The 26776-nt window shown below is 33.1% G+C and overlaps 1 protein-coding gene across 3 annotated transcripts in view; it reads left to right on the top strand.

Annotated features, from left to right (window-relative positions):
* The window catches only part of Gabra2 (gamma-aminobutyric acid type A receptor subunit alpha2), a 135436-nt gene that overhangs the window by 45767 nt on the left and 62893 nt on the right, over window positions 1–26776 (top strand). For all 3 annotated transcript variants that reach the window (XM_058583064.1, XM_046442453.2, XM_046442547.2), the window contains exon 4: window positions 9902–9969. In XM_058583064.1, coding sequence (XP_058439047.1) covers window positions 9902–9969 — 68 coding nt within the window. The remainder of the gene's footprint in view (window positions 1–9901; window positions 9970–26776) is intronic.

Raw genomic sequence — 26776 nt, 5'->3', positions numbered from 1 at the left:
AACTTTCAACTTGGTGTGGTCTTGAGGCTCTCTGTCAGAAGGAGGGGAAGGCAAAGGCAGAGTTATAAACTGTGCCCTGTGTTTTGGAGTGTTGAAAGGATCCCCTATACCAAGTCCCAACCCAGAACCTTTAACAAAGGCTGGGAGACTTATTGTTTCAAGTCACTTAAGAAAATCTCTGTTATCTTGACCTGGCCATTAAACTACTTGAACAGAGACTCCAATGGCTTCTAAGGATAAACAAGAAATAGTCTTTACAGAAATAGTCTTTTGAGGTCACTAAACAAAAAAATACCCCAAACCAACCAACCAACAACAATAACAACAAAAACCAGTAGCAGCTAAAAGCAACAGCAATACACATGCATCCTGGAGGATGAGAGATTTCTGATCTTTAGAGTTATCATATTATAATATTTAAAGTTTCAAGTTTTTAACCAAAAAACATAATTCATGGAAAACAAACAAACAAACAAAAAAAAACAGGATAAAATACCTGTATGCTTTATATAAAAAATTATGCTTTATATAAAAAACAAACATGAATCAATGCAAACTGTCCATAGGAAACTTTCTAGATAACTTTAATAAGCTTTTCTAAATCTAAAAAAAAAAAAATGAAAGGGAAAAATGTCTGAAGAATAAAATGAAAGTATAAAAATAATTTCTTACTAAAAGGAGAGATTTTATATATATATATATATATATATATATATATATATATATATATATATACACACACACACACACACACACATATATATGTACATACATACATACATATATATATATATTTCAATAGAAACAGAAATTCTGGATATGAAAATATAAATTTAGAAAAAAATACAGTAGAAGGACATATTAATATTGCTTGAAGAAAACATCAACCAACAATCTTTACCCAGAAAAACTATCATTCAAGAATAAAGAAGAAATTAAGAGATCCTAGATAAAGAAATGAGAAATGTTGTCACTGCAGTTATGCCCTAAAGAAATACTAAAGACAGTCATTTAGGTTGAAATAAAGACACTAGAGAGTAACTTGAGTCCAAATAACATAATAAAAAGTACTCCTATATGTAATTATATAATGGTATAAATGTTTTTTATCAGTGACTTTTTTCTATTTCACCTAAAGTTGGATACCTAAACTAAGAAATATACAGTGTCCTGCAGAGCTTGGTGGCACATACCTATAATCCCAGTGGCTCTGAAGGCTGAAACAGGAGGATCTGGAACTTAAAGCCAGCCTCAGCAAAGGGAGGTGCTAACCAACTCAGTGAGCCCTGCCTCTAAATAAAATACAAAATACAAAATAGAGCTGGGAATGTGGCTCAGTGATTGAGTTCCCCTGAGTTCAATCTCCAGTACAAAAAAAAAAAAAAAAAAAGAAAGAAAGAAAAAGAAATATATAGTGTTGATAATTTTAATAAATTAAATTATAAAGATATTATATTACACAAATTGCATAAATGAGGGATGTATGGAGTGAATGGTAAATGGGGCAAATTTTATTTACTATTAATAAGTTGGTATTAATTTAATTTAATTTTTTTTTGGTACTGGATATTTAACCCAGGAGTGTTTTACTATTGAGCTACATCCCCAGCCCTTTTTGTATTTTATTTTGAGATAGGATCTTACTAAGTTGCTGAGTTGCTGATGTTGGCTTTGAACTTGATTGTAATCTTTCTCTTTCTTGTAAGCTGCTTAAATTACAGGTATGCACCACCATGCTTGGCAAATTAGACAATTTAAAAATAAGTTTTCATTTTGTAATTCCCAGGGTATTCATTAGTGAAATGATACAAAATATGGTAAAAGAAAAAAATGGAATTAAAATGATATACTAGAAATTACCTATGTAACAAAAAAGAAAAGGAATGACATATGAAGTTAGAAAAAATAGAAAATATATTGAGAAATAGATGTTTCAATAATAACCTTTGAAATCTTCAATAACACATATTTATTAGTGATAAAACAACTAGAAAATCAATATGAAAATAGGTCTTGAAAAACACTGTAAATCGACTAAACCTGATAGATTTATAGGAATATGGACCACTTCATCAAGGATATCAGAATACACATTCTTTTCAAGTACCCATGGAACATTCTCCAGGATAGATTATATATTAGATACAAACTCAAGTTCCATAAGTTTAATATTAAAAATCATAAAATATATGTTCTTTAATCAGAAAGGATTAAAGTTAAAAATCAAAAACAAAATGAAATTTTAGGAATTAACAAATATGTGTACTTTTAAAGTATACTCATGAAACAGTGACTCAAGTAATAAATCATAAGCAGAATTTCAAAATGTCTTGGGATGAATGAAAATCAAGTCACTGCATAGACTTTTCGGATATATCTATAGGAGTGCCTGGAGTGGAATTTATAGTTCTAAATGCTTATATTAAAGAAAGTGAAACATCTCAATTCATGAATCAAAATTTGTCATGCTGGAAAACCTAGACAAGGAGAAAACAGAAATAACAGATATTAGAAAGAAAAACAATGAGATAGAAAGTATAAAACAATAGGAAAATCCAATAAATCAAAATTTGTTTCTTTGACAATATCAACATAACCAACAGACTTTTAGCTAAGTTACCAAGAAAAAAAAAAAAAGACTTCAAGTCACTAAATCAAAGAGCATAAATACTGCTCTTACTGTAAGTACAATTATGAGCATTTGTAGGGTAACGAATTCATTAGCTGCATAAAGACAAATTCTTAGAAAGACACAAACTCCTAATGCTAGCTGAAAAAAAAAAAAACAAAACAAAACAGAAAACTTGAATAGATTTGCACAAATCTATTGAATCTATTGAGGTTGAATTAATGACAAAACACTTTCCCACAAAGCAACACCCAGATGCCTTCACTCATGAATTTAACCAAATATTTGAAGAATTAACATTGATCCTTTACAAACTTTTCTAAAAAACAGAAGTGGAGAGAACACTTCCAGTTCTTTTCATTAGTCCAATTTTATCCCTGTACTACAACTAGCAGTCAAATCTCAATAAACTGCTGATCAATATCTCTTATGACTAAAGGCAAATAATACTACCAAATCACATCTAGCAGCATGCAAAAATTACACCCCAAATCAAATGGGATTGATTCCAGGTTGCAGAGTTTCTTTACACATGAAAACCTATTGATTTAACATACCATGTTAACAGAATAAAGGGTAAATATTTCATGGTCATCTAACTAGATGCAGAAAAATTATTAGACAAATTCCAATATACATTCATGATTAAAAAATTCTAAAATGAGGAATTGAAAGGATTCTATTTATAATGAAATTTAAAAAATAGACAAATACATAGAGATACAAACTTAATTAGTAGTTGTCAGACCCTGGGAGATAGAAGAATAAATAGTGACTAGTAATGGATACAGTTTGTTCTGGTGATACAAAGGTTCTAAATTTAGATAATAATGATATTGCACAACTTTGTGATATGCTAAAATTCCCTGAATATACATTTTAAAAGGGTGAGTTTAATATTATGTAGATTTACTTTTGAAAAGAAAAAAACAAAGTTTGTAGATAAAACTAAAATCTGCAGTAGGAGGGGTAGAATAACCACCAAAGTGGGGAAGATAGAAATGCATTTGATTTCAAGGAGAAAACTTAGTTTTGTTTTTCTTTTTTTGAGACTTGATGAGTTTGGAAAGTGTAATAGACATATTTCTAATATTAACAGGTTGAAGGGACAGGAGTGAATGATTCATAGGAGCAACCAGTAAGGTTAGAATAAAATCAATAGATTTTGGTGTCCTGTGAAGAAAGTGTCTCTGAGAGTTTTCATTTGTAATGTGCTCTTGTAGCATATACTATGTATGCAGTGTTTATTCATTTGATTTTTGCATAATTTATTTGTAGCAGTGGCTATGTCTACTTTAAATAACTGTGAACTCAGAGTAAAATTTATTTACTGATGTATTCAACAAGGATTTGCTAAGAACATACACAATACAATGTCAAGGATCATTTTGTGCTGTGGTTTTGCTTTCCTGAGCAAAACAAAACAAAACAAAACAAAAACAAAAAACCCTCTGCCTTCATGTAACTTGGCTTTTAGTGGGAGAATATAAACTAATACTATCTTATGGAATTTTCTACAGTAGTAAATATGTCCAATTGAGCTTTCCAATATGGTAGCTGGAGCTATATATGGATTAAATGTGGATAGTGAGAGTTAGGAACTGATTTTTAAATTTTATTTAATTTTAATTAATTCAAATTTGATTTAAGTGACCACATCTGCCTTGTGTATACTATATTAGTAGCTATAAACAGCAAATAGTAAACATAATTAATAAATGGTTACATTTTAAAGTACAAGGAAAAGGTTGGACCTCATTGAAGAGGTTAAAACAGCAATAACAAGAAACCATGGCTATATACAATTGTGTTGAAAACTGTACAGCCAACCGTGATGAGTCAATGGAAACAACAAAACTGGTTAGCCTTTCCAGTGGTAAAAAAAAGAAAATTCTCATTCCATCTTAGCACTGATTATAATATTATAACTTCAATATCTTTCAATCAGTAGACAAGTTTCAACCTCTTCTGACTTCTCAGTAGCTATTTAGATCTACTATTTTTTTTTTTTGGATGATGATGGAGATCAAACCCAGGGCCTTGTGCATACTGGGTAAGTGCTCTATCACTGAGCCACATTGCCAGACCCTCTTAGACTCTCTAAGAAAATAAGACTAAAGGTTAGAGACAGGAGTGAGAGAGGTTAGCCATAGAAAGTTATAGTTTCAGAATTCATCCAAGGAAAATTCTAAGGATTAATACTGTGAATAAAGAACACTATGCTACATTTTCAATATCAAATGCATACATAGGGACCACACATAGGCATCTCAGATCACATATGGGGATTTGGAGACTCAGATAGTTTTCTTCCCATCTATGTGGTTAGCTTATTTTGGGAAGTGCTATACTAAATGTATTCCTGTGAACATAAATCTAAAAAAAAACCCACAAAAAACAATAAATGAAAGCTTTCCCTTTTTTTTACTAATTCACATAATTATTGAAGATTGGTTAACATACTAAAATTTAATGTCAAGAAGTTCATTTTCTTTCTTCTAATATGCAGATGATTTTGTGCTCAGAAACTATTTCATTCAATTGCATATGATTTATATTATAGTTCTGCTGGATACCATGTCATTGAAGTGAAGGAGATAGGATTTTTCTAGAGAATGTATTTTCCATTCCTAGAATAACAGAGCTACTCGTTAGATAAAACAACAGATCAACAGCTATTTTTGATGCATGCAGAATTTCTCAGAAATATTTTTATGATTTCATTTCTAACATTGTATATACTATTATAGGTATCTAGAGAAAATAAAGGAAAAAATGTGTTTTGGGAAAGGAAAGAAAGGAGACTTGGTGCAAAGAAAATGCATGTATCAAATGTCCATGAATCATTTATGAAAGGCATGATTTTGTTCTTAACAAATGTTATAAATTTTTGTTTGGAAAATTCAATTGCCATTGTATATTACACTACCCATTCAGTTCAACTATTTTGAGTTCATCAAGTATCTTTTTTGACAAGCTTTTAAAAAGCATATTTTCTACTTGTTCTCTTCTTGTCCTTATCAACCATTCACTTTCCAACCCTCTTTCATTTGTTTTATTCTCAGGAAGTCCTACTAAAATTGCTCATTTTCAGCCTCTCAAATTCCATAATAGTTCAACAAAATGGTCTATTTCAATAATATCACTTTTAATATCTAACAAGGTTTTCCTTTTATTTTATCTTTTCCTATTTTATTTTACTTTTTTGCTTTTGTCTTAATAGTTACATTCCTCCCACACAGGAATATAATGTCCTCAGTTTCCTTTGATTCAGCTTGCCCACTGTAATAAATGTAATGTAGCGTTTCCAACAACATATACAATACTCTCCAATTCACAGTCCCCCAGGGAATCACATTTCCACAAAGATAGTGACAATATTCTCATCACTGTGGCACATTGTTTTTTTTTTTTTTTTTGACACAACTTCTACCTTTCTTTTTAACCTGATCATTCCCTCTGCTGCCCAGGGTAACCATGTTCATGAGCTAGACATGGCTATTTGTGTGACTTGACCTTTGCTCATAGGGACTTCCCAGCCTGGAATATCTTCTGGGCACTTTATTGACCCAGGGGATGTTTACCACCCTTGTAAAACACAAAAGGGTAACAATTACCTAGATATCTTCCTCCAAGCTGCTTCTCTGAGCATCTATATACTATCTTCTTAGTTATAGCACATATTGCTGGACTTTATTCTTTAATGATTTTTGCCTCTTATGTTGTGAATTCTTCACAGGCAGAGATTTTTGTCTCACTTCCTTTTTAGCCCCAAAGGTCTAGCTCAAGTGAATCTTGTGGAATAAAAATATTAGTTCTTTCATAGTTTTGCAGAGGATTTTGTAAAGAAGCTTTATTTGTTACTGTATGCTGGCTTACTCAGTGAGGAACAGTTTTTCATGAATTAATTTGAAACTTTCTTGAAATTATTCATATATTGATTTTGGATATCCTTCAGGGACTTTTTTTTTCTGTGAAATATCACAGACATTCAGAAAAGTACAGACAATAATATGATTTATTCAGCAACCATCTTCATCAAATGGTAAGGTTTTGCCAAAATTGATTAGAATCAAATTTTTGTCTTGTTATTTCACTGGGAATCTATTACCTAAATTTTCAACCTGCCTTTGTCAATGAAAAGTTTGGGGCTGTGCCTTCACAAATAATTGTCTTTTCCTTATGAGTAGTGACAATTATGCATGGCCATTTTCAAAGTTCATGGAATACTTTAGGAGAAGATAGATATTCTACAAGAATTATAATGGAAATTGATTTGCTTATTCAAATATGTAACACCTCATACATGACAAACCATATAGTAAGCACTTGTAACATGAAGATAAAAGGAAATGACACAGTACCTGTCCTATAGGGACCATGGATCCTGTTTGAGGAGATGTGACAAACACAAAACAAAAATCAAGTGAAAAATATACTTAGGCATGAATATATTGGCAAGTTCAAAAGAGTTCTATAAAAATAGAGTGTCAAAGATAGAAAATGGGATTAGAATTCTTATATTGGATAGCAGGATAGTGAACCCCTGCTCTAATGAGAAAACAATTAAATTGAGAATTAAAGATGGAGAAGCAATTAACTAATATTTACAAAGAAAAGATAATGGCCAGTGTAAAGGCTCTGAGTCAGGTCTGCCCTAGTGTGATCTGTACAAGAATGGTCAGGGCTTAAGAGGGCAACTCCTGGCTCCTAAAAGGCAGAACCATCAAGGGTGATAACCTGATGAGTTTCTTTGTTTACTTTTTACATACATGTGTACCACAAATCAGAATATAGTAACATATTAGTGGTGCAATTACACTGTATTCTAAATCAACATGAAAAAACAAAACATAACCAGAAAATACTACAGACAGACAAATGAGTGTCACAAGACCTACACATAGCATAAATTCATATGATGTCATTTCTAACTCCTTCCCCTTTCTTTTCTTGCCGAAAGCCAAATCAAAATCAAAGATTGAACTTTGAAACAGACACAGATTGTCTTTGAAACAGACAAACTTTGAAACAAACCCCCTGGTAGTAAGATTTCTCCTTTCTCAGGCTCTGACAGCTATAGGATATTCATGATCAGTGATTGCCTTGTTGATATTCCTAGTTCTGAACCTGGATGGTGGGAGACTATCCCTTCCAATGATATGTTTTTAGCTGTATGTATGATGTCAGTAAACTTTGGAATAATTTCTTTCTTTAAGTTAATGTTGTGTATCTATATTTTGCATCTTTAGATGTTTCTCTTATTCAGATCTTCAAGGCTAATCTTATTTCTTTCTCCACTTCTTAGCTGACACCTCAAGGTGGCCACTAGGTATTGACAATGCCCTCTCACCCTTTGCTTTCCATTTGGCACATAGTGAATGTTATTCACATCCTTAGTATCAGCACATCCACACAATTTTGATAGCCTCTCCCCTTTAACTTTACTACTCAGACTAAAGAAAATAATTCTGCTGATTATTTTAGGGTGAAAACTCCCTTAACATTTTAATTTCTTTTCTCTGGAACATTTAAAATTAATAGCTGTAATAACTAAAGTTTTATTCAATTGTTTACTGAATAAACACACTAGCTTGATTGATCTGATATAAAAAAGATAAAAAAAACCCAACTTTGAACTTCATGTTCATAATTTCTTTCTAATCTCATATATAATTTATGTCCAGAACTAGCAACATAATTTGTGAGGTCCAATTCAAAATAAAAACATGAGAAGTTTGTTAAAAAATAAAAAGAATTTGAAGAGAGCAAAAGCAGAACATTAAACCAAACCTGGTACTCTTTTGGACAGGGTTTCTATAGGATAGCACACATTGTGTGCCCAGAAAACTGACTCTGTGCAGGTGTTTGGGGTAGGTGGTAGCTGAGAATAACTTTACAAATATGTGTTTTAAAGGGATTCTATAATAAAATTTCACAAATACAGATTTAGGCTTGAAATAGTATATGAAATAAAGTTAAATAAACAGATTTATTGGCATACTAGGTACTTTTGGCAGATGGTATTGTGATGGTTAGAAATATGTAGTTAATAAGAAGCTACATTTAGTTTCGTGTTTATCCGTGACAGTGTTGTAATGCTTTGGTTTAGCCTGAGGACTGAGGAGACAGATTGCTGGGTTCTAAAACCTGGCTCTCTCTACTCTGCTAAGCTGTGGGTCATTGGGCACATTTGTTAACGTTTGGGTTCATCGTTGTACACATGGGTAGAGATGATTACCAAGAATCTATCACATAGCTTTGTCATGCAGATTGTCATATTTCTAGTCCTATGAAGAATATGTGGTAGGTAGTCAGCAAAGTATTTTAAAAATTGATTTTAGTTTTTAAATTTTTAACTCAACATCACAGATAAAATTTGGTCTCTAAATGGCTATAGATTTCAGTACAATATGAAAAATATTTCCTAATATTGTTTGTGTGAAATTACAAGTTCAACAGAAGATGAGGCATTCGGTTTCTGATGGTAGAAATGAACGATGTAACTTTCCTTCATACAAGGAAATTGAAAGGGTTTTTGTTTTAAATTCTCTCTTTGAACCTTTTCCCTTTGTTATTTGGCTTTATTTAAAATCAAAGATCTAAATCATCTGATTAATTGAGTAATTCAGTTAATTTTGTTACAGTTAATAAGTTACATAATTTTAGAATTGAATGCAATTAGCAATATAGCATTTCAGGCAGTCTTAAATACATTTAATGGTAAACTTGTTTGGAAGTAATCCATTGTGATTAATGAAAGTTATTTGCTTTTATTTTATATTACTGAATAATACAGCTTTTTATATTAATATGAATTATGTTTGTTATGATTAACAGTTTGTTTTTGTGCTTTATGGAAAAAAAATATAATGATTTACGAAGTGTAAATCTTACCATCATGAAATGACAGTTGATATATTTAAAGATCAAATTTAGAAATATGTCAAATAATAGCATTTTTTATTGTCAGTACCACTATTATATTTATTTTAACTAATTTACTTCAGTGGTTGCTAAGAAGCTCTTCATACGGAGCAATATAATTTTAAAAAGGAAAGTTCTAGTTAGGTATATTTTCTCAGTAAGAATGTCAGATTACTTCTAGGTATAGCTTTTTATTGGTTGTGAAAATTGAAGAGAAATTAAAAAGTAGTTATTCTTAAATTTATCACCTGTCTTTCTAACCATATCATGCTGTACTTGACTCCTTCTCTCTGCTATTGTTGTCACTATATAAAATCTGTATTCAATCTCTTTTTCCTATATTAGACAGTATTACTGAAGTCTTCACTAATATCTACGTGACCAGTTTTGGCCCTGTCTCAGATACAGATATGGTGAGTTTTTTTATTAAATAGTATTTTTTTCTTTACATGGTGGGTAGTGCCGGGTAATTTAGGATAGAAAGTGTTTTATTTTTATATAATTATATATTTGTCCCAAGTCCATGTAGTTTGTCCCAAAACACAGAGAGATAAGGGTATTAATTGTTGGTACTATGGAGCACAGTATCAGCTTGAATGTTCAGATTAGTGCGCTCTCTCTCCCTCCCTCTCTCTCTCTCTCTCTCTCTCTCTCTCTATATATATATATATATATATATATATATATATATATATATATATATATATATATATATATTATTTTCAAAGTTTGTCCACCTAGATACTGTGTGGTAAACAATTACTTTTAAAAAAAATCATATTACTGAGAATAGTTTTCTACTATGAAGGCAAGTGCTTGCAGTTTTGTGAGTCTGTACAACTTCACAGAAAATTGCTTCTTAGAGGATGTGATCATGGTCAGTGATATACAAGAAAAACTTCCAACGGGCACTGAGCTAGGTGAGTGTCTGTCATACAATCTACATACATAGTAGGCACATGTAAATCAATCTAGAAGAAACTAGAAGTTGCTATTCTTGGAGTCTATGTTACTGGCCTTTACTTATTTTTCTTTATAATAAAATTGATAAGAGGGGGAACATTGGTCTAGAGTGTTAGAAACTGGTGGACTAGGGATCACTCAAGATAACTTACCAATTATGGATGAAATTTCAATAACCAGTTTGCCATTTCTACTGTTACCTATAGTTCTATTTAATAGAATTTTTGTTGAAATAATATTTTGTTCATTGGTACCTTGTTGTTAGATTGTGCTACATCCTGTGGCTGACACCTGCTTGCCTTTGCATTCCCCTGATGTACCTGTCTCTTGTTCTGTGCTTCCTCCCTGGCAAGCTTGTGGCTCACAAATTCATTCACACCTCTGGGATCCTTCACTGTGGGACCCAGTGCTTCTTTAGGGACCATTTTCCTTATGATCCAGGGAATGAGAATGAAAGGAGATGCCCTTGTCATTTTTTAACCCAGGAATCACCCACTGTGTCATTTCTCCCCAATTTCTGCCTTCTCTCTGATAACTGAGGGGGAAAGTTGACAAGTTTGAGTATTTTCCATCTAGATAAAGAAAAAAAAAAGTGGAAGATTTTCCTTTTTGTTTTCTTTTGTGCAGATACTCATAAATATTATTAGTCAATGTATCAGAAATTCCTGCCTTTCCATTAGAGAGCATAAAAGCCACTTTTATCATTAAAAAATTTGCTTCTTCCATCAGAATTACTCACTATCTGATGTCACAATTCTTTTCTTAAATGGAGCTCTGTGGCTGAAATGTGAGGTGCTATTGGTAGATATTGGTGATCCTCACTTTTGAGGAGGTGGAGGATAACAAACACTGTCAGGTATTTAAAATTGTTCCAAATTCAGAATGTGAAAATTTAAGCTCCTCCACACACCCTCTTACCATAGTTCTGGGTCTTAGGCACCCTTCTGAAACACCAGGGAAAAAACCTAAACCAACAAAACCCTGTTCAACATGACCTTCCCCTCTCTCTTGCCTTATTTTACATTTTGACTTGAGAATTTTTTTCCCTTTTTTTTTTAAAAAAAAAAATTCATGCTTGTCAAGTGCTCTGCTACTGAGCTACACATCTGGCCCCTGACCTGAAATATTAATCTGCACTTGTCCATAGGTCAGTTTAAGTGGATAGGACCTTGGAATGATGACAAAGACATATTAAGCAACCACATGTATTCCAAATTTTATTTGTTGGCTATAAATTAATCTTATAAATGCTTCCAAGTATTAAAGATAGATACAGTGAGAATAAATAGCTAATCTCCAGGTAGAATCAAGTGTGAAGATTCAAAGTTTTATCAAACACTACATTGAAAAATTATCAGAATATTATATAAATATGACACTTATGTGGTTAATTTTGGTGTCTCATTGTTAGCTAAAACAGAAAGGCAGATGATAAAATATCTTAAAATATCAATTAAGTTTACAATGTTGTAGCTTTTTGTGTGTGTTGTGAATATTATTGGTAACTGTTACTGCATTGATTATTTTTTATTCACAAAGTGAATAATTTTACCTAAAATATAAACAAATAAACATATACACATCTAACAAGACATTTAAGGATTTTAGAAAAATTCAGATCACATATTTTTGGCAAAAGGAATAGAAACATTTTTCCCTATTAGTGATAATGCATTAGACTAATCCTCTACCTTTCTTTGTTTTGATCTTATTTTGGAACCACTAATACACATTTGAAGATTTATAGCTCACTTTATATATATATATTAAGCATTTCGGTATGCTCACTCTCCTAATTATATATTAATTAAGTTGAGTGGAATGGCAATTGATAACATTAAAATAAATCAATTATTTTGAGTTTTTTAGTTTTCTTTGTATATTTTAGAATACATATTTTGGAGTGCAAGCAGTATGTGTATGTGTGTGTGTGTACCTATTTAGAAATATTCTTCAAAATGAAATACATATTCAAAATCAACCTAGTTCTTAAAAGGTTTGAAGGCCCTAGACATTTCCCCTAATGATACATTTCTCTTTCTTTGTGATACAAGAGTTGTGTCTGCTGTGAAACACTCCTGTAAAATTTCTTTGGTCATGTCAGATTTCCTACTTCATTTCCATCTTTGTTCACCTTGTTTTCTCTGTTTTACCAATAATTGTTTTGGATCAAGATGCTCTCAAAAGCACAAATGGGTATGGACTGTATCATTAGGACCCATGTAGAGGATAGAATCTACAATAGGAATTTGAACAGAGAAAATCCAAAATAAAGAATCATTAACTAGTAACAGATGGTTAAATGTGAAAAGATTAAAAGGAGACTCAATAAAAGAAGAAATAGCCAGGTGTGGTGGCATATTCACTTAATCCCAGTAATTAGTGTCACTGAGGGAGGAGAATTGCAAGGTTCCAGCCCACCCTGGGCAATTTAGTGAGACCGCATCTCAAAATAAATTTAAAAAGTGTTGGGAATGTAACTCAGTGATAAAGTGCCCCTGAGTTCAATCCCTATAACCACACAAGTAAAAATAAATGAATAAGAAGCAATATAGAATTACAAAATACATAAGCAGCATCCACCTCTGGGTTGCAGCATCATGAATCAGGTTTGAACAAGGTTCTTGGGAGAGGGCAGTTTCCCCCAAGGCCAGTGAATTCGGTCCAGAGGGTACCACAGTAACAGGAATGTGCAGCTGCTGTTGGTGAAGAGTGTGAGCATACCTGTTGAATCTGGTCTCTAGGAATACCCTGCCTAGTGACTAAAACTCAAAGCATGCCAATTGTTTGCAATTGTGCAAATAGAGTGGACCTGACCGGAGAAGAGAACTAGAAAGAGAAGCACCCTTCCCTTGATATGATGATGGAATAACCCTTCAGCAACCTTCTGTTGTCAAAGCCAGACATTGCATCTGCTGGCAAGAGAGTAATGTTGACAGATTCAACTCCTGTATCACAAAGAAAGGTAAAGGAGGGTGGATTTGGAGTTGTGAGGCAATGCAGGATCATTACTATATGTAATTATGTGTGATGTAGGGAGGGTGCAGAGTGAGGATCAGGAGATAATTTGGTTATTTAATAGCTTCTACTTGATATTGTCTAAATCTAGAGAAGAAAGTTGAAACTGGGGAAAATGAATGAGGAAAAACATATTTACACAAGGAACACACATACATACAGGCTTGCACTCACATACTTGCAATGTAAGTCTACTAAGGAAGATGGAGCTTGATTTAAACATTTTACAAAGAGAAATGATTTTCATTATGACCAAAAGAATTGCTTTTAATCTTGATTATACTTTTTCAGGAAAGTAAGATAAATAATAAGGAAAAGTTTGAATTGGTTCAGTATACACTGTTGCCTGTGACAATCTAAATAGAAATATGATCCTGATGGGAAGTGAAATCACACCTGTATTATTACTTACAAGTGAGAGAGAATATGGAGATATCTAACTAATAATGTCTTATAGAAGCAAGTTGTTAATGAGAAAAAAAAGGATACATTTAAGCTCACTTCTAATTGCTTAGTTGATACATTCTTATTTCTGTGCAGTGTACTCTCACTTCTGTGCACTTTTATTTCTGTTCAGTAGCAAAATCTACACCCCTAACTTCTCCTGTTCAGGTCAGTGATGCAAATTTGTTGTGGCATTAGCCTGAGAGGAAAAAGCAGCATAGCAAAAAGAATTAAGAAACAAAGGAACACACACGGGCGCACGCACACATACATACACACATACACACAGATATTTCAGAAACATTAAGGAGTGTAATTGTCCAAAGAAAGTTGTAGATCTAAATTATAATTAAAGATTCTAATTACAGTGTCTGCAATTAAGTTAAAAATCTTTTATTTTAACATTTTAAAAATTCATGAGTAAGAAGGTAATTAAATGTTGGAATGCACTAGTTGCTGACAACTGACAAAGTTTATAGTAGGCGTCTGCATTATAGCAATTTCTAACTAACTCTTTTTTTTGTTTTTTTTTCCTCTTCTGGTTTTTATATAGGATGTACTTTCCTATATTGGGGATTATTTTTACTGTATGTACATATTCTTCAGGAGTAATTGGTACAGCAAGCAATTATTATATCTCAGCCCAAATGGTTGACTGTTGCTAAGTGTTAGGGTTAGAGCATGAACAGTGGAAACTGCAAAGAAATATTGAAATTGCTGATCCAGGGTTTATTTTTAAGCTCTTAAGAAACAGGCAGTCAAGTAAGTGTGACTTTGGTTTATTGATTATATTGATTCACTAGGTTAATACTTTTCTTCCTCTGTAAACATAGAATTATCTCTTAGCATGCTCAGAAACCATTGGGATGTTGCATAGTTCAGTAGTTAATATCAGAGAGTTGGAGAATTATTAGATGTTAATATCTGGTTGAAAATTGACACTGGATTCATCTGTTACACTTTATCAGAGATTGTCATTTGTAAATGTCATCATTTAATGAAACATGCTACAAACATGGCCAACACTGTATGTGAGAAGTAAAGTAATAATGTTTACCCATTTTAAAATTAGCACATTGAAGTCTCTTACTGGATGGTTATGAGTATTTATGGAAGGTTAGGAATTAGACTTAAAGTATATTCATTCACTCAGCAAATATTAGAAAATTTTAAAAATATTTCTCAAAATGTAATTTATATACACCTGCATTGAAGTATGTATTAAATTGGATGTTTCTGGGATCATTATAAGATCTATGGACTTATAATTGCAAATTGTGGGCATGATAGTCTGCATTTTAATCATTTAAGCATTGACTTTATTTTAAGTGAATAAAAAATCTAGTATAAGATCGTTGGGGGATTAGGTGGAAGCTTGAGGGCATGTATAGATTTTCTGCAATCCCATAATGTATAAACAAGCCAGAAAGTTGTTGTTGTTCATATAAGAGAGAATTATGGACTGGATCAGGGTAGAGGAACAGAAGACATAAAGACCCCAAATGATTTCAAAGATCTGTCTGTTGTTTATTGACAAAACTTGGTGATCTTTTGGTTACAAGGGTTGGTAGAAATACAGAATGAGGGCATGAGTGATTGGGCAGATGATGGTACCATTCACATTGACATGGGATACAGAAGTAAAATATTTGTTTACTTTTGCTTTGCTGCTTAGGGGATGGATTTTTGGGTTCTTGGACATAATGAACTAAGATCTATTTAGTTAGAGTGTCAAGGTAGCAGAGTCGATCTGGAGTTCAGAAGAGGGGTTTCAAATGGTTGGAAGCCATTTGATGGTTGTTGAAACTTAAGTATACATTAAATTGTAGAAGGAAAGAGATTGGAGTGGAATTGGCCCTGTACTTTTGTAGATACTCTAGAATGCCAGTATTTAAACAACATAAAAAATATTTAAAAGATTGCAGAGGACACTATGAGAGAGAAATAGTGAGAGTCTCACAAAATGAAGTGTGGCTTCCTTCATGGAACTAGATTGCACTTTTGATCCTTAACAAAAGTCAGAGACCGCCATACTTCATTCCTTATCAGATGCAATGATGAGTACTAGTCCGATACTTGTATCACAGTTCTTTACCAAAATTGGATTCTGTACACTGAAGGTCATATGGCTCATTTGATAATGCATGAACCTGCAATATTTGCCCACAGTTAAACCTTGCCTGGGAAGTGGGGTAACAGTTTCAGGAAAGAGGCGAGTTAAAAAGTCTAACATTATTTATTATCTTTCTAGGGGAAAAAGGATTGTGGAGACTTAGTGCATCCATTCTTAGCTCTCTTGGTCTCCTAAGGACAGAGTAGAATTCCCTAAAACCCTTCCTGTACTTTGCATAAACTACATGAAAAACAACTATGATTTCTGGAAATAAAAGTTGCAGAAATTGTTCTTTTCTGGGTTGCAAGTCTGGAGCCTGTCTCTTGGGTGAATAATGGACTTTATATTTTACTCCCATATATTGTCCAGGAGACATCACTCCATATAGATAGTTGACAGGCGGGGGAAAGGCTAAGATCTCATAGTTCCTCCACAGGAGGAGGAACAATCTCATTTTGGTTGCTGAAACACCAGGAAAGTGTGGTTTGGGAATGTCAATACAGGAGAGCATTGCAAAAGCATGGAGAAAATAACCATGTCCTATATTATGGTAAAGCCAAGAAAAATGTTTAAATGTGTCAATAGATTAAGAACAAGGAGGTGTTTGCTGGTGGTGGTAAAAGCAACCAGATTGCAGTGGGCGGAGGCATGTGGGAGGTGAGGAAGTGGAGAAAGTGTGGAAGCAGCATTTTTAAGTAGCATGGTTGAGGAAAGGAGGGGAGACAGAGGGCAACAGTTATAAGGCATTATAACTCTCAATGAGGCTTTTATTTTTAAAGATTGCATTGAACTTCTCACTGTTCTCCAAACAGGCCATTATCCTTAACAGCTCTGGCCTTGTATGTGTTTTCCCCATTGCTGTTGTACTTCCCTCCCTCCTTCACCAACTGGAGATCTTTTTTGTATTCATGGCCAAGCTCAAATTTTATTTTCTCTAATGTCTTTTTAGGTGACTCCAAATAGTCAAACCTTCTTTTCCTAATGCTGCACTTCACAATGATTCTGCTTTTTATGACGTTGCACACTGGATTATAAAAATCTTTACATGTCTTTTTTGTTTTCCTGAGATCTGGTCTCCTAGAAGACACGACTATATTTGTCTATTTCAACAAGACTTTACACACACACACACACACACACACAGTCACAGTTTTGGGAGCTGAAATATCTAAGTATAACCAGGACTTGCCCTAGTACAGTGGGCGACAGCTAAGAAAAATCATTAATTTTAAAACAGTGTGATAAGTCCTTTATTGAAGCATATATGGATGAATATGGTAGCTGAGGGAATGTGGGCAGTAGATCTAGACATTGCAAAGATTTCTAGGGAAAAAAGAATAGATAGCTGAGGAGGACAAACAGAAAGGGTTTGCTAAGTTTGATGAAATATAAAAAAGTTCATGGATGCTCTCAGGAATATTGTGGGAGAGGGGGCTAGAAAAGTACTCAGAGTCCCTGTATTAAGGGTGTTACAGCTAATTGCCCCTATAAGACATTCACATATGCACAAATAAAACTTTAAAACAGATTTTTTATCAGGTAATTTCTTGTTGCACAGCTTTTTTGGACATATTTACATCCTTCAACTATAACTATTAAACCAAATGAAAACTTACTGTGAATAGTTTAATACACTACAAAGACACAGCATGCAAACACACACACACACACACACACACACACATACACACACATGACATTTCATACCTGTGAATGGAAGAATTAGGGTATTATATGCAAGTGGCTATTTGCCATTAAACACCTGAAAGCTTTTCTGCTGACTGTGTTTGCTGATGCCTTTTATCCCTGTGTCCCACTAAGGACTTTGTTGCTGTGAGTCCTTGTTACTATGTTTAATTTCTGATGGCTTTCCTCATGTGTTCACCAATGAGGAAGGTTGTCATGGCCCTTGTTCTCAGTGTGGAGTAGAAGTTGGCCAGAAGTAGGGAGCTATTAGAGAAGAGTGATTCCAGCAGAGATCGGTGAGTGTGCATATCATATTACTATATCGGGGAGAGAGAGAGAGAGAGAGAGAGAGAGAGAGAGAGAGAGAGAGAGATAGGGCTAGAGAGTTACGTTCATGTAGGTCCTTGAAGACAGTGGAAGTGTTTGCACTTTATTCCAAAGGCTTTAGAAATTCAACTTGACCAAATTTAACCACACTGTTATTTGGAATGACCTTTCCCACATCATGACAATATCCTAGTGTTTTCCGCAGCTCATAAAGTGTCCAGTCCAGTGCATGCTCTGCACCATTCCCTTCAGTCCTGTACACCTTCTCACCTTTTCCCAGCCTGATTTACAGCTGAGGGATGTACTATGTGGGCTGGGCAGTGATCTACTCCTCCTTTCCTCTTTGTGTTCTCCAGAGTCAAGGCAAGGATGAGGGAGATTAGAAAGGGTCAAATATCCCTTTACTTATCTGGTTTGGTTAGTAAATCTCTCTCAACAATCAGGGCCACTTGTATTGTAGATAAATGGTTTAGAGATGCTGTCCCTTCATAGGGCACACTTATGTTTCCTCTGGGGGATCTCATTATGTAGTCATTCATAACACGGCTACCTTGTCCTCTGTTGGTGTTCTCTTGTGGCATCCCACTCAGCTGCTGCCCTGCACCCTACTTTATGACTATTAGCTGTTGGATGTCCCTATTTTGTTGTGCTACACTTTTGTTAGATATGAGAGGAGGGAGGAGGATCATTTGAAGGTGATTTATTTCAGGCTACCTTCTTTGATGTCCAAATTGTTTCTAAAACCTTTACATATGTTACCTTATCTCTTCCTTATAAGAGTCCTAGCAGGTAGGTTTTATTTTTTTTTCACCATTTTTAAAAATAAATCAGTTGACATAAGGAGAGATTAAATAACCTGCTTAAGGTCAGGTGCCCTGATCTACCTAATGTAAGAGACTGCTCTTGCATCAATTTCGTATAAATTAATTTATTAGCATTTTATCCTTTGATCTTGTATGTAAGTTAGTTTTAATTATGAAAAGTTTTTTATTAATGCATATATTTAATGTGTACAACATGATGCTTTGGTATAATTATACCTGGTGGAGTAGTTATTATAGTCAAGAAAGTTAACATATATAATAACTCAAATAGTTACTTTGTACTTTCCATTCTTTCCTTCTCTCTCTTCCTTCCTTCCTTCCTTCCTCCTTTCTTTCATAGTAAGATCACCTAAAATCTATTCTCTTATGTAACTTCATAACAGCAAAAAATTAGAACTACAGTCCTCATGTACTACCTTCTATCTCTAAACTTATTTATTCTACTTATCTCCAACTTTTTATCCTTTGTCTTGTAGCCTCTCTCTCTCTGCCTGTAGTTACAGTTTCATTTCCTGTTTCCATGTACTAGTTTTTTTTTTTTCTTTTTATAAAGATTCCCCATATAGGTGAGATCATGCACTACTTTTCTTTCCAAGTGTGGCTTATTTCACTTAGTGTAGTGTCCTCCAGATTCATCCAGGTTGTCACAAATGGCAGTATTCCACATGTATATACACATACATATATATACATATACACAATTTTATATTTTATGCATACATATATGTAAACAATTTTTTATTCATTCATCTATCAATGGAAACTTACGTCATTTCCGTGTCTTGGTTATTGTATGCTGCAGTGAACATGGAGTACAAATGTCTCTCTGAGGTGCTGAATTTGTTTCAGTGGATTCCCAGCAGAATTATTGCTGGAACATGTGATAGGTCTGTTTTTATTTTTATTTTTTGGGAACCTCCATACTATTTTCCACAATGGCTACAATGATTTTCATTCTCCCCACAGTATGCAAGTGTTTCCTTTAACCCATATCCTTGCCAACATTTACCTATTGTCTTTTTTATAATAGCCATCTTAATAGATATGTGATTATTATCTCTTTGTAGTTTTAATATGTATTTTCTGATGAATAGTGGTAATGAGCAGCTTTTTATATGCCTTTAGGCCATTTTAGGTTATATTTGGAAAAGTGTCTATTCAGTTACTTTAACTTTTTTTTTAACGTTTGTTTGACTTTTGCTATTGAGTTGTGTTTCTCCTAATTCATAGGCTGTCTTCATTGTGTTGATTGTTTCCTTTGCTGTGAAAAAGGTTTCAGTTTGATATAGTCTGAATTGTTTAATTTTGCTTTCATTATCTAGGTTATTGGTAATCGGGTACATGAGTATTTGGTATACAAAAAAGAAAAAAAAAATCATTGCCAAGACCAATGTTGAGAAGCTTTTCCTCTAATTTTCCTCTAGGAATAGAGTTTCAGGACTTTTTGGAGGTCCTCAATCCATTTTGTGTTGATTTTTGCATATGATGGAAGAAAAAGGTCCAATTTCATTTTTTTTGCATGTGAATATCCAGTTTTTCCAATTCCACTAATTGAAGAGTATACTTTTAAGGGATTCTAAAATTCCAGTCTCAATCCTGCAATTTAATTCTTTCTGTAATCTTTCATTACCCATGATTAGTATCCATTTATTTATCTATGACGGAAGGTAATTTTACTTTTGTGTCCTGCCTTTAGAGGTTGTTTCTTTGATATAGTATAGTGAAAAGATCCTAATGTTTGCAAGCACAGGGTTTAAGTTTAAATTTGGCTTTTTTAAAAAAAAATTAATATTGCTTTGGAATTCTTGCCTGTGAAGTGGATATAATTTTGCATGTTTAATAAAGTTGATATAAATTTTAAATAGCATAAATTAATCAAAGTGAATTGCTACATTGCATATAATAATTAATTATTTTGAATAGTTTTATTAAATATATTTTAGTAACATGCTATTAGAATCTGAATCTTTAGTATCAATTTCTAGTTTACTAGTGAAATTTGCCTGGCCACTAATTTCATAGGGAAAGCCCAAATATGTAGTAAATGTGTTGTTTCATGATTTCTGTTTGTGTGAGCCTCTTTGAATATTAGGGCTTTATGATTTTGTACTAATTGGTTTTATTGGCGTTCTGCTGATCTGTTGTTCTTAAGTGACCCACTTCTTTGCAATTTTTGAAACACTAATACTATGCTAAATGTGTTGTCTAGCTCCCTTTAAGTGCCAAATGAAGTCTTTGAGGTTTACTATTCTTGTATATTCCAAGGGTGTTGTTTACTTAATTGCTGCATACCTGCTTTCTGAACCACATTTTTCTTCATTATAGAGGCAGCACACAGATTGGAATTTACTCAGGGGAGACTAGCCTTTATTAGCAAAAGGGGAATAATAAAATGCATTTTGGTGCTTTTAAATACATGTAGTAAATCAAAATAAATAAGGAATCACTCCAAGATCAGTCCTGCAATTTGGTTGTGTTTTAGGGAGTAGATATAATTCTTCAGAAATTGTCTATATATATTGACTTCTAATTAATGAAGACAGGCACTAAAGAATATGCTGTCTGCACTAAGTAAATATGTCCTTGAAATCATATTTATTTACCAGGATATGAAAAAGAGACTTAATGATCTGCTTGTTTGCAGGAAAAATTATGGAAACAATACTGAAGGACTTTATTGTATAAATGTAGATTTTTTTTTTTTTGGTGGTGAAACCATTGGACTTGAAAATGCATACTTGTTTGGGTTGTGCTCCTACTGATATTGGAAACAGGAAATTTACTACATTTATCTATGACCACATCTATCAAAGAAGAAGATGTATTAAATTTCCTATAAGAAATTTTTCAAATCTTGAATATGGATCTTTCAACTCCTTGTTTTCATCCATTAATCATTCTTATTTCTCCTGTATGTACTCTGTAGGAGAAATGTATGCAAATATGTCCTTATTTTTTTGATGTTATTGTTTTTTACTAAATTTATACTTAAGTTGTCTGTGTATTCCACTACAAATTATGTAATTAATGTTATTATTTATTTATTTTAGAATCTCCATTTATAAAAAAAATTTGCTGTGTTGTACTTTTTGGTAATTTTCTAGTAAAGCACAAATCAAGTCATTATTGTATTAGCATATACTTATAGAAAACTAAAGTTAATTTTAAGAAAACTTCAAGAATATTCCTTTCAAATACTGAGAAAAAGTATTTTAAATCTCACCTCAACTTTTATAATATTTTGTAATTAACTTACTTAAATGTGCTTTCTTATTTTTAAGCATTTTCCTAAAATATTTTGTGATATAAAACAATTCAAATATCTAATTATAAATTCATATTATTTTTATACTTGTTATAATGACTGTGATAACTGAAATATAGGGGAATTCAAATTTAAGATGCACATCTTTGCCAATATTTACTGAATTGTGATTCTCATTTTTTTTTAGTCATTCACCAATCTTAGATATTTGTCTTCATGTTCTGTATGTTTAGCTTTTGAAAATGCCTTGCTATTTGCAATAACAACATACTATCATTATCCCATACTTAATATTATATGTATTATAATAGATGCAAGGCCCTAATTTAATAGTGTCATTTCAAATTTGGTTTTATAGAAATTTCTAGTGTTGATTAGTTTATCATTCTTCATGTGGCTAATGAAGACCCACATTGGGCATAGATGTACTCTTTCTCTTGTTTTCTACTTATGCTGTGTAATTATTATTTTATTCCATGGCGTCTTCATAGTAATATTCTGAAGCCCTTTTCCCATTTTAATTAGAGTTAATCTAATCCCAAGCAAGTATTATAAACGCACCTAACTGGGCATAGTCACAGTCCATTGAGAACAAATGAATGAAGTATCACTCAATCATTCCAGTATTGCCCCCACATTCCATAGAATTCCTTAAAGTATGGCCTGAATTTACTTGTAAACAGAGTGAGAATGCTAATATCATGTTGTTTTATCAAATATAGTATATTGTATGTTATCATTTTGCAAAGCTTCATTTACTTCTTCTATTTAGAAAAAAATGCTTATAAAAATTAAAATTCTAATTGTTTCTTCCTACACTTAAATGAGTGTACATATCCATTTTGTGAACCACTGGTCTAAACTGATTATCCTGCTCCTGCATAAAATCTTGCTCTTCATTTTGGTATAATGTAGTTTATTATATTTACTAATTTATAAACTGCTTGCCTCCATATTATTAGACTCATGGGATTTTCATTGAAGCTTCAGAGGTTCTCAGACTACCAACATCTTAGTTTTCTCTAACAGAGGCCTGCTATGCTAAATTGCCAACATGGAATTCTGGCTCTGTTTCTTCATATTTTCCTTATCTACACCTTTTTCATTTAACTTTTGTGTTAGTCAGTTTTTCATCACTGTGACTGAAATACCTGAGAAGAACAACTCAGGGAAGGAAAGGTGTCTTTTTTTTTTTTTTTTTGGCTCATGGTTTCCGAAGTTCAATCCATGTTTGACTGGCTCCATGACAAAAAACATCATGGCAAAGATAAACTTCTCAGCTCATGGCAGTTTAGGAGAGAGATGGGTGGAGTGAGAGAGGTATAAGATAAACCCTTCCAGGGCACATCCCTAGTGATCTACTTCCTCCAACTAGATCCCACTTTGCAGTAGTCCATCCTGCTCTCAGTGGATTGATTAATCTGTCAAATGGTTGAGGATGGATCCATGATGAAGTCAGAACCCCTGTGATCCAATTATTGCCTTAAAGTCCCACCTCTGAACCTTATTGTATTGATAACCATCCTTTCAACACATGAACTTTTTGGGATTTTGCATATCCAGACCATAAGTACTCTGTAATGCCTCCCACTGTGGGTAGGGTCACCTCCTATACTATCTGTCAACCAGTTCAGACATGTTAGATAGATACTCTAGCCAATGAGATAGTAAGAAATATTTCACATGCAATGCCCTGAAATTGGCTTATACATTTGGGTTTTCTCTTTTGTACTCCTGCCACTGATATTAGAAAGACAAGCTCAGGGTAGTTCAGTGGTCCCTGGAGGAGAAGAGAAACACTGAGTCAAGCTGAATTGTCCAGGTGGCCCAAATCAGCCAATAGCCTTCTAATCCACAGATGCATGAACAAATCCAGCCAAGATCAAACAAAGTCCAGGTCAGGTCTATCAATATTAGCCTCATGACTTCTGGGCTCATAATGAATACTTGTTACTTTAAGCTACTGAATTTTCTTTTTATTACACAGCAGCATCTAACTGATATTAGCTGGTTTCTAGATTTTTAGTGCTTGAACTCTCCAATCTCTCTTATTGGGATTTACAAATTTAGGAAAGGGAGAGAGTAATTTACCAACTGCAACCTGTACTCTCTTTGCTCCTGCACTCATTGCATTCTGACCTCTACAGTCTCCAGTCCTAAGCTTTCATCATCTTTCTGTAGTCTTCATCATTGATGATCTTCCAAAATTTTCTTTGAATTTAATATGTTTCCTGTAATTTGTGTATATGCTCTGTGTTTCATTTTATTGTTCTTCCTTAATTTTCCTGAATTCTCCTCTTATTTATTTTCATCATATAACTATGTAAATATAAATGTTATCTCTTCTATTTCCATCATTTTAATTGTCATCACTAAAAAATATAGCCTGGGAATATGGAATACACTTGGAAATAATGAAAAAAAAAAACCCTCACAGTTCACCACAATGTCTCCAAGAGTAGAAAAAGAAAAGCCATATGGGAATTATTAAATACTTTCAACTGAATAATATTGAAAATATTATTAATTCAAACTTTTATGATTTTGTAATCATGATTTTGGCATTGATTTTAGAATAGAAAAAATGTAAAAAAATAGAAACCAGAAGCAGATTCATAATTCTATGGTCACTAAATCCACGATAGAAATACCATGGTATATCTGGGGAAGGAAGGACTAGCCAATAAATGGTGCTGGTAAAGCTGATTTTTTCCACTTGAAAAGAAATAAAATTAGACCTTTACCTTCCATCAAACATAGTAAATCCAGCTGAAGGAACAGCCTAAATGTGAGAAGCAGAAAGAACTTTTATATCTTTAAAAGAAATATTCAGGAGTACAGTTATGATATTTAGTATATTGATATGATAATTCATATTGAGTTATGTGTTCCTTCAGAAATGTTTATATATGGAATATATAAAGTATTTCCTTAACTCTATAAGAAAAAGACAGACACCTTCAAAGGAAAGTGAGTAAATGAAATGAACAGACAATTCATAAAAGAGAAAAGTAGAATTTTTAATAAACAAGAAAGTATATTAAATTTCATAGCAGAGAAAAGCACATGATAACACCAGGAACTTTTACACTGAGCATAATGGCTGAGTGGAAATAGTCTTTATCTATACCAAATTATAGAGAAACAAAGCTTTTACATTGTTAGTGAAAATATAAATCTACCTACCTCTGAGGATTTCAATTTGATAACATCTAGTTACTTTAAAGGTGCATGTATAATGAACTTCAGCAATTCCACTAGTAGATTTAGTGTAGGACAGTGGTCAGCCTTGTTGCTGCTTGAACTCTGATTTTCCTTACTGGCATTTGCAAATTCAGGAATAAGGAGAGTACTTTACTCTTCATCCACTTGCACCCTGTTTGTTCCTCAACTCATTACATTCTGGCTTCTGCACAACTCTAGTCCTGAGCTTTCAATAGCCTTCAGCATTCTTGACTTTGTCAGTTGGTTATTTTTTAAACAGTTTTATTGGAACATGGCCATGCTGACTCACTGCGGTCCTGTTGTCTGGTTGCTTTCACACTAGAATAGCAGAATTGAATAGTTGTGATACTGACCACAGGCCCACAGATTCCAAAGCATTTATTAACTAGCTACTTATGGAAAAAGATTGCTGCTCTGGTCTAGAGTAAGTCTACTACCTTTGTACTTGAATTGTTGAAGGGGAATATTCACAACAATATTCCTTTTGACAGTGATAAGCTGGAAACAGAGGAAATATTGAAAGACAAGGAAAACACAACTCTCTAGTGAGATAGCCTTCCAATACAATGTTATATACAATGAAACTGAAGCCAAGGGCTGGATATGTTGCAATGAATAAGCCTTAACAAAGTACCAAAAAAATGGCAAATATCAGAAAAATCAACACAGTAAGATACCATTTAATAAATGCTTACATGTGACACTTAGTACATTTATTTATATTGTAAATTTGTAAGTATAAGTATATGGTATACACCAAATTCAAGATAATTCTTTCCTCAGGGAGTAGGGGGGAAGGAATAGAGGAAGGAGGGTTCCAGACTTTGTGATATTTCAATTAGGTGATGGTTGCAAGCTTTGTGTAATAATCTTTATGTTATTTTATGTTTCTGAAAATGAAATGAAATAGAGTACAAGTGAAAGAAGTGTCCCTTTCTTAAATATTTGCCAGGTAGTTGGGCAGTAGAGGAGCAAATATATAATTGCAATAAAAACCACATCACAGTAGGGGAGAGCTTTATAAAAGTACAAAATCCCCTTCCTCCCATACTCCCTCTCAAGGGTTGGAGGGGAAGGGAGGGGGCATGGGGTAATTAAAGATGGTGGAATGTGATGATTATTAGTATCCAAAGTACAGGTATGAAGACACAAATTGGTGAGAATATACTATGTATACAACCAGAGATATGAAAAAATGTGCTCTATATATGTAATAAGAATTGTAATGCATTCTGCTGTTATATATATATATTACATATATATATATATATTACATATATTTATATAATATATTATATATATATATATATATATATATATGCAAAGTCCACCTCCCACCACTGACTCCAGGTGAA

The sequence above is a fragment of the Marmota monax genome, unplaced genomic scaffold, assembly GCF_021218885.2.
Source record: "Marmota monax isolate L192 unplaced genomic scaffold, Marmota_monax_Labrador192_F-V1.1 WCK01_AAM20220418_F8-fsc00025, whole genome shotgun sequence".
In the NCBI taxonomy this organism is placed as follows: Eukaryota; Metazoa; Chordata; class Mammalia; order Rodentia; family Sciuridae; genus Marmota; species Marmota monax.
Note: the sequence above shows the minus strand (reverse complement) of the source record. Positions and strands in the feature narration are given on the sequence as shown.